This window comes from Uloborus diversus, chromosome 7, assembly GCF_026930045.1.
Source record: "Uloborus diversus isolate 005 chromosome 7, Udiv.v.3.1, whole genome shotgun sequence".
Lineage (NCBI taxonomy): Eukaryota > Metazoa > Arthropoda > Arachnida > Araneae > Uloboridae > Uloborus > Uloborus diversus.
The window spans coordinates 167,107,081-167,119,266 of NC_072737.1; the positions used below are offsets into that span (position 1 = coordinate 167,107,081).

At 32.9% G+C, this 12,186-nt stretch overlaps 1 protein-coding gene across 1 annotated transcript in view; it reads left to right on the top strand.

Moving 5' to 3' along the window:
- The first annotated feature begins 1,615 nt into the window (after positions 1-1,615).
- The window catches only part of LOC129226290 (meckelin-like), a 94,438-nt gene continuing 83,867 nt past the window's right edge, over positions 1,616-12,186 (top strand). The window contains exons 1-4 of the mRNA XM_054860893.1: positions 1,616-1,805; positions 6,456-6,541; positions 7,585-7,684; positions 11,943-12,012. Of these exons, the coding sequence (XP_054716868.1) occupies positions 1,616-1,805; positions 6,456-6,541; positions 7,585-7,684; positions 11,943-12,012 (446 nt within the window). The remainder of the gene's footprint in view (positions 1,806-6,455; positions 6,542-7,584; positions 7,685-11,942; positions 12,013-12,186) is intronic.

Genomic DNA, 12,186 nt, shown 5'->3' on the forward strand with positions numbered 1-12,186 from the left:
CTTTCTCATTGTTGATTCTCAGAAGATCAAGGATGGGAAGGAATGAAGCAAAGATCTCTCCCTTCCCAGAAGACCCCACTCCTTCCCACAACCTTACAAAAACAAGCCCTCAGTAGAAGGGAAGAACATGCCTTTGTTTCCTACTGATAAGCCTCTTTGAATTCTGAGAATCTCATCCCTTCTTCCCCTAGGTATTTGCTTCCCCTTTTGTTTATGGGGCCGTTTTCAAGGTGAAATTCTGGGAACAAGGATAAGACATTGGCGTTTTTGCAGACCATCGCTGGACAAATAAAATGCCCCGATATCGCGGCAGGTCGAAACGATGGTTGAGGCATTTTTTAAAAACAAAAGGTGCAATTTCTTATTTTTGAAAAGGGTAGGGCGCATTTCGCGATCTAAAAGAAGGGCATGGCGCTGCGCCCTTCAAAAACGGCCTAGCGGGGGCACTGATTACCACAGCATGAAAAACTGGATCCGAAAGCACAGTGCAATCGATAACTTCAACTTGGGGGGATTTTTTTCCCCTTTGGTCATCCGGTGGCGATCGGCGCTGAAATCTTTGGTAGCCATTGAAAATTTTTGGTCGCCAATTGGCGAGTGGCGACCGCTAATCTGCACCTCTAGCTCATAAGTGTCATTTTTGAGCATAAATAGGGGGTTTGTGATGAAATTTTGGAAATATAGGCCCTAAAACACAGCCGTTAGGCTACTTTTGGTCACCTTAAAGGGGTAGGGGGCATGATCCTCACCCCACCCCTCTGGATTCCTCGCCTGGTTACTTGCACTGTTGACAAAACTTGTAGTCCTGATATTTTGAGACTCTCAGATCAATAACATTTTCTGCCTGACCAATGGCTGAACCCAGTGAATAATAAATTTTATGCTTACTTTGTACGGCCTAAATGTAGCATTTGACATTTCCCAACATTTACTACTCCACTCGTTTGCCCACTTAGTAGTATGATATTCATTTGACGAAGAACTTCCGCTAACTACTCACAAAATGTTGAAAACTAAAGAAATATTGTTTTAAAAATCAAGCAATTCCATAACTGGATAACAAAAGTAATATAAAAGAATTTCAAAAAAAAAAATAAGTAAGAACTCCTAACACCAGCAGCTCATCTATAAACAGTAGTAGTAGCAGTGCTGAAAGCACAATCTACCTGTTTTTTTTTTTTTTTTTCCCGAATGGAACTGCTGTTTAGACATTAAGCCATTCCTAAAATAACACGACAGATCCGTTGCAGAATTTAAAAAAGCAGTAAATTGTACTCTTTAATGTATAAAAGTGACAAAAACCAAAATTCATTTTGCTCAGGGCATTGACCTTCACCTTGTTGCCATAGCAACGAATTTTAAGGCAACTACTCGAAGAACAACAAATAATTGAATTCATAACGATGCAAATGTAAAGAATTTACACTAGAAGAAGCTTAAAAAAAATAAGTACATTTGTTCAGCTTATTAAAAAGCATGATCTTATATAAGAAAAGTAATTTATAGACACAATATTAGAATATATTTTTATCTTACACGTGCGATTGTTTACTAAACATATGATCAGATGGCGTTAGTATCGTTCTGAGAATGAAGGTTTCGTAATGGTGCAAAGATGACACAAATGGTGATATTTTCACTAATTCTTTTTAGTTTCGTTAATGTAATGAATGGAAATGTACCTCTGCCTGCAATAACACCTGAATTTTGTAATGCTACTGAGTACTATGACCCAATATGTGTAAGATGTCGAAAATGTGGTAGAGAAGACACACAAATGGGCATGCAGCTGAAGGCTCATGACGGTAAGTAAACCGGCTCTTTCTGGTTCGTAGCGAGCATTTTTGGAGGGGGGTAGGTTGGAATGTTATTCTGAAATATGAACTGTTTGAAAAATGCCCCAAAAATTAAATTTTTGAGTTAGCATTATTATGGTTTTTCTTTCAAATAATGTTGTTCATGTGGTTTTTTTTTAAAATATTCTTCATGTAAAGATTCAAAGTACTTTTTAATAGAGAAGCTACTTAGTGTTTTTTTGATTTTAATAGTCTGAGTTTCAAAGTAACATTTATGGGTTATATTTCAATGCATTTTCTTTTTAAAAGTCCAAAAAATAAAAAGCTATTTTGAATGAGTTATCAATACAAAAACAATTGTAAATCATGTTTTCGTTTATTCTTTTTGAGTTTATTACTATTCACAGAGGTCAAGGCTTTTGCCCACGCTGTCTCAGCCAACCCCAAAATGACAGAAAATACTTACAAATCCATAACATTGAAAAACAGTTCACACAAACCTGAGGAAACCAAAATATTTTTTACAGTGAAAAGAGTCCCGAAAAGATTTGCATTAAATTGCACAGCATACTATATGGACCACTAATCCTTTCATCTTAACCAATTTCACTATTTTTTAACAGTTCTTAATCTATCGCAATCTTGCTTCATTTGTGAATTTTTTAAAAGAAAAACAATTATTTCACTGAAACCTGTGTCAAAAGTTTTAGGCATTTGGCTCTTAGAGAGGGGAACTAGAAAACCAAGAAATTTTTGCTTGATTTTTCTGCCATTTTTAAAAGTATGCATTTTTGGCAATTTTTGAAAAAGTTAGCATTTTTTTTTTTTAATACCTAAAAAAATATGAACAATTTTTCCATATGTACCGCATTACTCATGTACAAAAATTAACTTCAAAGTTGTAGAATCATCTGACACACAGGGAAATATTTTCCCGAACAAAACTTCAAAAGAAAACTCAAAAATCCAACTTGTTCCCTATTTTATTCCATCTTAAAACTACAGAAATACATTTTAACGCATTATAATGCTATTTTTTAAATTGAATACCAGTAGTTAAAACTATTTAGAGTGAAAGTGAGTACTCAAAATTTGCAAAAAATGCCAAATATCAGATTCGCGAAATTTGATAAATCATAGGCTAGAGATTATTAAACCAAAAACTAATAAAGCTGTTACAACTTAAAAATCAAATTTCTATTGATCTTTATTCAATGCAAAAGCAACTATTTACAACTATTGTGATTGAGAAAACAAAACCTTTACAAAAAAAAAAAAAAAAGGTCTCCTTAAAACCAAAATTAAAATGTTAGTAAAGCATAACGTTTTTATTGACTTGCTGAAGTAAAAAGTTGAAAATAAAAATTTGAAGACCAGCAACATACAGGGTTGGCAAAAACCCGGTTTTTTTTAAGGATCCCATGGACCCAGGGTTTTTTGGGTTTTTTAAATAAAAGCCAACTATAGCTGGGTTTTTTAAAAAGAAATGTGGGTTTTTTTGTCTTTTTTTAGGGAAAATGTGGGGTACTTGTAGCATATTATAACGTAAGTATATAGACAAAGCACAAAAATTGTCTTGGGGTAAAGAATGCTGGAAAATTCAGCGTTTTCCTAAGAAAAGTATAAAAGACAACGAAACCCAAGAATGGTGAAGCTTCAGATTTTTTAGTTTCCATGATTACCTTCAGTTAAGGCAAAGTTACTTCTCGAGTGATAAAATCTGTTGTTCATTTTTAATTATTACATTTTTTTTTTGCATTTTACTTTATTGTATTTCATTTTGTTATGTAAAACTACTGTAGAACCTCAAGTAGTTTAACCCTTCGGACGGAACATCTTATTTTTTACTATTGTGAGGAACATCCGTCTCTCAGACGGTCACCTTGGTTTTTCTCATTTTCGATGACTGATTGTTAAGCGGTATTGTTTACGGTGAATGAAAACAAATCAACAACGATAAAGAAACTTTTTATTTACAATACTGAAAAACTTTTGTATAGAAAACAGTATAAAATTATCCTATTTTTGGTTGGAAAAAAAAACAAACTATATCAGTCTTTTACAAATATTAGTCAAACTGACTATTAACAAGTTATACCCCAAGCTATAATAATAATAATTAAAAAAAAAACTATTATAATATCCTACCTCAAAATAAAATAACAACAATAAAAGGCGGTACTGTATAGAAGTTCGTCAATCCTTGCCCTTATTCTTTCCATACCAAACCGGTTTCGGGTTTTGCACCTGTTAAACCTCTGATGATGGGCAAAGCCCGAAACCGGTTTGGTATGGAAAGAATGAGGGCAAGGTTTGACGGACTTCTCTACAGTATTTCATCAACCTTGCGGTACGTACAAAGATGATTTTTATTACTTTATTACTATATTTAGACTATTTCAACATCACAGTATGTTATTTAGAAACTATGTATAGGTAACTTATATTCCGAAAAATTACTCTTTCACAGCACATGTATCCTTTTACTTGACTTACCTTTTCCTTGTACTTGAATTGTCGAATCTAAGAGCCCGAAAGAGAATGTTGCATCTTTTTTCAGTCAAAAATGCTCGAAAAATTGGTCGCCCCGTAATTGAAGTTGAAAAAAGAGATTGTAATGATTCCCGGGATGACTTGAAAATGTAGCAAAGCAATATGACCCCGAGTAATGCGTTTATTTCGTCCACATCTGTGTTTTTGTATGCCACTGAATCTTGGTGTTTTATCGTGGTACGCATTTCGGTAAGTTTTGAGTTTGTGTGCGTCACTATCAGTTGTAAAATGTCGTTCGTAAAAAAAAGATCCCATAGTTCTTTTGGGGTTGGCTTACCTCCTAGCAATCGAGCAGGACCATCAGGCTTCGAGAGACGAACTTTTATGATATTTCTTTGAATTGGATGATTTGAAGCAACTACAGGTCTTTTTTTCCAAACAATGCATTTTTTTTTCCATAGTACTCTCCACTTCCTTCTTCTTCATGCGAAACTAGCAGTCCGTCGCTTTCATCTTCATCAATTTCGGAGGACGTCTCATGATCGGATTCCTGCAAGTCATCATTTTTAGGGACGTAAGAATCATCAGAATCAATGGCGGAGTCGGATTCTTGTTCAAGAGCAAGTTGAACAATTCGTTTGGTTCGTGTGGATATGTTTGTTGGAACAGCCATAGTGGATCTTGGAACAATATAAAACAAATTATTTATCATCACAATTACAAAATACAATAATTAAATTAATTTTATTAAACGAGTACAAGTCAAAAGCATTGCTTTCGGAACACCCGTCTGACAAGCGGATGCTAAAAACGTACGTTAAAAGGAACACCCGCCTAACAGACGGATATTCCAACCACCAGTTATAAGGAACATCCGCCTGGAGAACGGGGTAGGTATAAATAAAAACGCTCTTACCTGCTTTGAGTGCAAAGGACGACTAAATTTTCATGCTGAACGTTGAGGGGAAATGATGAAAGAAGCAACCTTGAAACCACCTCTTCCAACTCACACCACAGTGGTAGCTATCGGAAAATTTATAGACAATATCCGTCCAAGAGACGGATGTTCCGTCCGAAGGGTTAAATCCCTTTTTACTGAATTCCAGCTTAACCAAGACATTTCTTTGAATTTTATGCTGCCTGTTTTTCTATTTCTGTGAACAGAGTAAGAAATATTAAACTTTTTTGTAAGATAATGAAATTACTGTACATCCTATTATGTTTTCTGTCCAACCGTTTGTAAAACCTGTTAATTTCTAAAAAATATACCTTGTTTATTTGAGATTTGTGACGTGTTGGTTTGCAGAAAATAATTCACATGAAAGCCCTTTAGCTAGAATAGTTTCCTCTGTACAATCTACAAATATTGAGAAAATCAGACGTGACAGGACTTAGTCAAGATAATTTGAGTTATTTATTGAATAGTTAAAGAAAAAAGTTAAATATATTTATTTCAAATCTTTGAAGTATTTTTTTAATGCCGTTAAGAGTTAAGAAATACTATTAAATTCAAAATTCAATTTTTATGTCCTTTGTCTGTGGTGAAAAACAAATAAAAAAAAAGTTTAAATTGTAAAAGTATTTAAATTAATTATTTTTTTGAAAAACTTTTTTGAAAATTTTAAAAAACCCAAAAGTGGGCTAAATAATGAGTTTTTTCAAAAAAAAAAACCATTGGGTCCACCCAATTGAGTCCAATCTGGCCAACCCTGGCAACATGTTCTGGGCTAGGCTGGGCCTAGTCAATTTATTAGTCTCCAATGAAGATGAATGACCCTCTTAAAGCTTATTAACCTCCTGGTCTCACTTGAGCCGGTTAGTCAGGAGTTACTGTATATTAATTTAATCTGCAAACATCAACCAGTAAACATCACATAATAAAGATTTTGGTCATGTAATATTCAAGAATAAATCCATTAAAAGTAGCATTGCATAAAACCTAGATTTTCTCTGAGATGCTCTTTTTTTGAGCTGTGTCAAAATGACAATGTTGCTAGGTTGTGATATTATATGGTTGGACGTACATAATTTATCTAGTCTATTTATTAACCTCTTTTTATTTTGCCTCTTTACGAGTTGCTATCTCAGATATTATTGATGTTCTTTTGTAAGAAAATTGATATATTGTTTGTTATAATTATTAAGTAAAATTTTTATACACTACAGGATCATGTGCTTGCAAATCTCATTACTATACAAAGGCTAGAAAAGGACCTCATGATGTAACATGTGCAGCATGTCCTGCTGGAACTGTAAGTAAACTACCAATAAAAACATGTTGAATTTAGCAATTTTATTTATTATTTTCGCCATATTATTGTGGATTGTTTTATTGGTGTCCAGCGGGATGGCATAGTCCGTTATTATGACATCATGGAACAACGAGCAGACATTTCTGGCTGACCTCACTCAGTCGTTATTTTGGCACTCAGAAAAAGAAACGAAAGCATGGCTGTACAAAATGTCATTTGAAAAACTGGGTAGTAATTTTTAAATAATTCAGCATTTATATTTAAAGGGTTGTCAGTCGATTTTCATGGAAATAGAGTAATGATGCCATCCAGTAATTGCTGAAGTATACTTTTTGAATAACCTGTCCTCTTTTGTACGAATCCCTGTAAGTCAGATATTTGTGTAAAAACAGGTAGGAAAAATACAGTCAGTCAAACATTGAAGTGCTGTTTGTTCAAAAAAGCTTTTTTTGACTGACTGAGTTTTTCCCCCTCTTTTTCAGAAGTTTATCTTTTCAATTTTTGTCATTTTTGAAAAAAATCATTAGTTGTTACAGTGCAACTAATTTCCTAAATTGTTTTGAAAATGCTAAAACTATTTAAAATATTTAAAAAGGGTTTCCATATAAGAAAGTATACAAAACTCTAAATTTGACTCCGACTTCAACATGAAAATGTTGCATAAATAAAAGTAAAATAATGAAATTTTTAAAATAAAATAATGGTCAATACATACTAGTTACATACAAGTAAAATACAGCAAACAATGGAAGTCAAAGAAATTTTGTATCTTTCTAGAAAATAATTTAGTAAGTCAAATTTGTAGATGTCAGATTAATATAAAGTAGTCATGTAAATCCGCTGATTAAAATGGTAGATTTAGAATTCAAGAAACTATTGAATTGTTGAATGTAAATAAAACCTTTTTTCCCATGATATACATAATTACAGCTTATATGAACTTTACGTTACACTGATGGCTAATTTTTACAAGTCTATATTATTGTATTCATATGTTATCTTTTTTACAATGAAACTTACATATCCTTATTTATTTTTATTAGCAACTATCCATAGATGGAAGTAACTGTCTTGAGTGTCCTAAAAGCAATCCATATAATGAAACCATAGGCGGCTGTGAACCTTGCATAAATGGAACATTAGGTAAAATAAACTTCCAGCATGCAACTAATGAATGTGTTTATAACATGATGTTTAAAACTATACTGTTTTGTATATATACAGTCGGACCTCCGTATATCGAAGTAGCAAATTGCCGGGAAAAAATTCAATAGATAGAAATTTCAATATATGGAAACAATCTTATTTTATCATATAAGTATCCTAAAACATTAAAATAAAAGCTAATTTTCGTGTATGAAACCCAATTTATAATTTATACAAGCTTCGGATTAAATGAAAGTTAATGATTTAAAAATTAACAGAAATTACATTTTTACGTCAACATACATCTTCATATTCTTCGGCAATTCAACTTGATCGAAACGTTAGGAAATTTTCGTTTTAAGAATGTAATCGAGAGAAAAGTAAAAAAATCAATCTACTTAACTTGAATGATTTTTACTGAAGCTAAGAAGACTAGGAATGATAATCAACGGACAAAAGAGATAACTTGTAACCGATTTTAGTGTTACTGGTTACAACTAAGATTTAAAATAAACTTGAGAAAATTTAAGAACTTCAGAACGGGACAATGACTTAACTACACACTCTTCAACCCCAGATTCCTTATGAGTTCCGCAGAAACCTTTAGTGAACATAATTTTCTCCTCTAACCTTCATTTTTCATGAGACAAACAGTCTAAAGTGGAAAAAAAATCTACGAATGTCTCGAAAAATCTTTCGATATATAGAGATTTTTTTCGATAAATGGAGACAATTTTTCTATATAATGAACATAGAAATTTGCTGGGATTTCGATATATAGAAAATTTTGATACGTGGAAGCTCGATATATGGAGGTTTGACTGTATATATATTTTTGCATCAGCTCATGTTTTGATTTATCTGTAATGTGTAATTTTTTTTCCTTATTAGTAAGTTGTAAAATTTACTGTTACACTAACAATTTCTACCAGGCATGATTAATAAAAAATTATCTGTCGGGAACCTTTGAATTGTACACTTGAAAAAAATGCTGTTTAGTTACAAGCACACATCTTTTCATGATTGCATATATATGCATGGCTATAGACTGTAGTACTAAGGTGTAAACAAGTGCATTCTATCTTAATTTCATTCATGTTACATATCATATCAGTCACACTCCAGGGCTACTTAAAACTATTAGGTTTAACCAGTTAAAGCTCTGAAGAAGCTCCGTTTTTTTAATTTCTTTTTTTAATCCAGACCAGAAGCCAAGCAACCCTTCATCCAGCTTCCCCAGAGGCTAGGGCGCCCATATACGGGAGGGGGGGGGGCTCAAGCCCCCTCCCCTCTTTAAAATCAGAACTTCCTTGCTTTTAGTACTATTTCCTTTGCAAAAATGTAAAAACATGTCTTCTCCAGCCATTATTGAATAAGTTATTAAAAATGTCAAGTTTTAATAACTATAATATGTACTGAAATACTCTAAACCATGAGGAAAATATCTGAGCTCCCCCTTAAAATTTTGCATATGGGCGCCATTGCCCAGAGATCTTGGTTCACTTTGAAGACTTAATGATCACGACATATTTAATGTGCCCCAGTCACCATTGACAAACATGGAGAATCTTCAACCTGCTGGCATCGAATCCAGGACCCTTCTATTACAAGTCCAGCGCCTTAGGGTCATTCCATGTCAAATCATCCAGGGGTAGACACCCGAGGTTCTCAGATCTCAATGAAACTTCGTGAGGCTGTTCTATGCATAGATATAAGAATAACTGGAAATTTTTATCTTAATATAACAGTTACTTTTTGAATGGCAGCACTTTAAAACTTTTTCAAAAACTTGTCGTTTAGCAAAAATCGCATATCCAGCAACCGTACATACATATACAGTATTCATGATAAAGGATTTATTTTTCGAGATAGAGAGTTAATTTTTCTTGCATTTTGATTGGTATTGTACTGTAAAGTCAAATTTATAGTTAGATTTAAGATTTAAATCAGTTAAAATAACTAAAAAAATCTTTGAACAGCAAAATTGAGTTCAATTTCGTACATTAACTTGTGCTCAGAAAGTAAAATAAAAAGTAAAAGATAAATAGCATTTTTAGCCCACCAAAACTTCCAAAACCCAATATATTCTCGGAAACTAGATTAAAAATGGTACAAACTTATGCAACAAATTTGGTGGGGTTTGGAGTTTTATTCAAGTTAGAGATGATCAAAAGTGTACTTTTGAAATGCACAAAATTAACCAAAAGTGTTCTCTACTAGATCAAAGAATAAACTAATAAATAAAATAAGGCATTCAGCACCATCAGGGCATGTTAATTAGATAAATTAAAGTGAAAAAAATATTAATATATGAGTTTTTTTTTTTTGATAATACGTAGGCTGTTCAATAAGTAATAAAACTAATTTTACTGCCCCAAAACCACTCATCGGAATGTTAATTCCTGTGGCATGAGAAATGTCTGTTTTAACAAAACCTACCGATAGTTGGAGCGTACAGACTCATGATCCTGAGTATCACGTGGTTGAATTGAAGCCTGATGGCAGGCGCCTACGAGAAATAAGACTAATTTTACTGCCGCAAAACCACTCATCGGAATGTTAATTTCTGTTTCATGAAAAATGTCTGTTGTCTGTATTAACAAAAACTGCCGATAGTTGGTGCATACAGACTAGTGTTCTTGAGTATCATGTGTTTTAATTGAAGCCTGTTGGCGTGCCTCTAGAAGACGCAGCTAGTTGTCAAAATGGAAGCGTCGTTGGAACAAAGTTATGCGGTTAAAGTTTGTTTTCGTCTGCAAAAATCAGCATCGGAGACTTTTGATATGATCCGTGAAGTTTTCAATGATGAAGCAATGTTTAGAGTTGGTACATTTTGCTGGCATAAAGCTTTTAAGGAATGCAAGCAGAATGTGGAAGATATTGAACGTGAGGGACAACCTTCAACGTCCATCACAGATACAATGATTAACACTGCTGCTATTATTATCAAGGGGAATCTCAGAACTATTTTACATCGGTCAGTTCTGGCTGTTTCCTCAACTTAAGAAACCATTACAAGGCAAACATTTTGAAAGCAACAAAGCATGTCTGAACTCTTCAGAGGTGGTTTTGAAATAGCTCTCACAAACTTAACGTTCACAAGTTTTTAAGAAGTGGACAGAACCTTGGAATGAATACATTTAGCCCTGCAGAAGTTATTTTGAAAAAAAATCATGTAAATTATGACTATTAAAGATGTTCTGTATTTTTTATAAGTTTAGTCTTGTTACTTATTGAACAGCCCTCGTATTTAGAATGTCTGCTGAAGTTGAGAACTCTCAACTTTTGAGGTTGGGCTCTTCTATCACTCATCAGATATACAGGGAAATACCAGTTTCTATGGGAAAGCGGATGCATTTATTAGCTTTTAGAGATGCCAGCTTTATCTTCACAAGTTTTATCATGTTACAACGGTTTTTGTTAGTCCTAACTATACTTTGTTTTGTTTTTCTTCTTCTTTTTTTTTTAAAAAGAAATTATTGTCATAAAAACAACTCACAAGTTTCAGAACCATATTTTATCTTATGGACTTAGAACATTTTCCCCTCTGCTGGACACTTCCTTTTTATTGAAATATTTTAACTGAAAATGCTTTCAAAACTAATTCATGTCTTAAGAGGGATATTTTCGGACATAAAAAATGATTTAAAAAGAAATATGAAGTAGAGAATTTACATTTTGTATGAAGGAGTATTGTTTCTTTCTGATTACATTAAAATAATATTCTGATTTACATGATGTATACTTCTTTCTGATTATGTTTTACATTCTGATTTAAAGCATTCTCATTTAGACCTTTGAGTTAATAGTCTAAAAATCAAAGTTGTAGCTATCTTCGAAGGAAATTTGAATCTGAATCCTCTAGAGGCCACTTGTATGTTTGTTTTGATCTTGCCAGATTATGCTTTTGAGTATTAGAAATCACATCAGAGATCATCAAAGCAAACTGGAGGTTCTAGTGTAAGATATTACACAGGGTAACCATTTTTAACTAAGTTTCTATTGAGTTTGATTTTAGTGCTGTTTTTGAGTAAAATAAACTGCTGATTTCAAAACTGTAGTTAATTTTCTTCTAGTGTTTTTCTTAGCACCCAAGTAAATGTAACCACTTTCCACAGGGAGAGCTTGTATCACAGTAAGCTATACTGCTCGTCAGTTGCTGACATAAACCTATTCAAATTGAAATCAAGTTTCTTTAATATGTCCTTTCCTCAATGTAATTTTTTAGTGCTATATAATTACTTTTGTTTCTTAGTTGAAGATGGTGAAAATATCACCTGTATACCTTGCCAAAACAGTATAAGAGATGAAAACGATGGGACTAGGTAAGTACGTTTTTCAAAAGAAATTCATGAACATCTCTTAATATCTTTGTCTAAAATATTGCCTTAACACGGCATGAGAAAAAATTGTGATAAAGATCAAAATTTTAAAAATAATTATGTTTAAATAAGAAGTAATTTTTAAAAAAATGAATTTACTTTATCAGTGCAAGACTT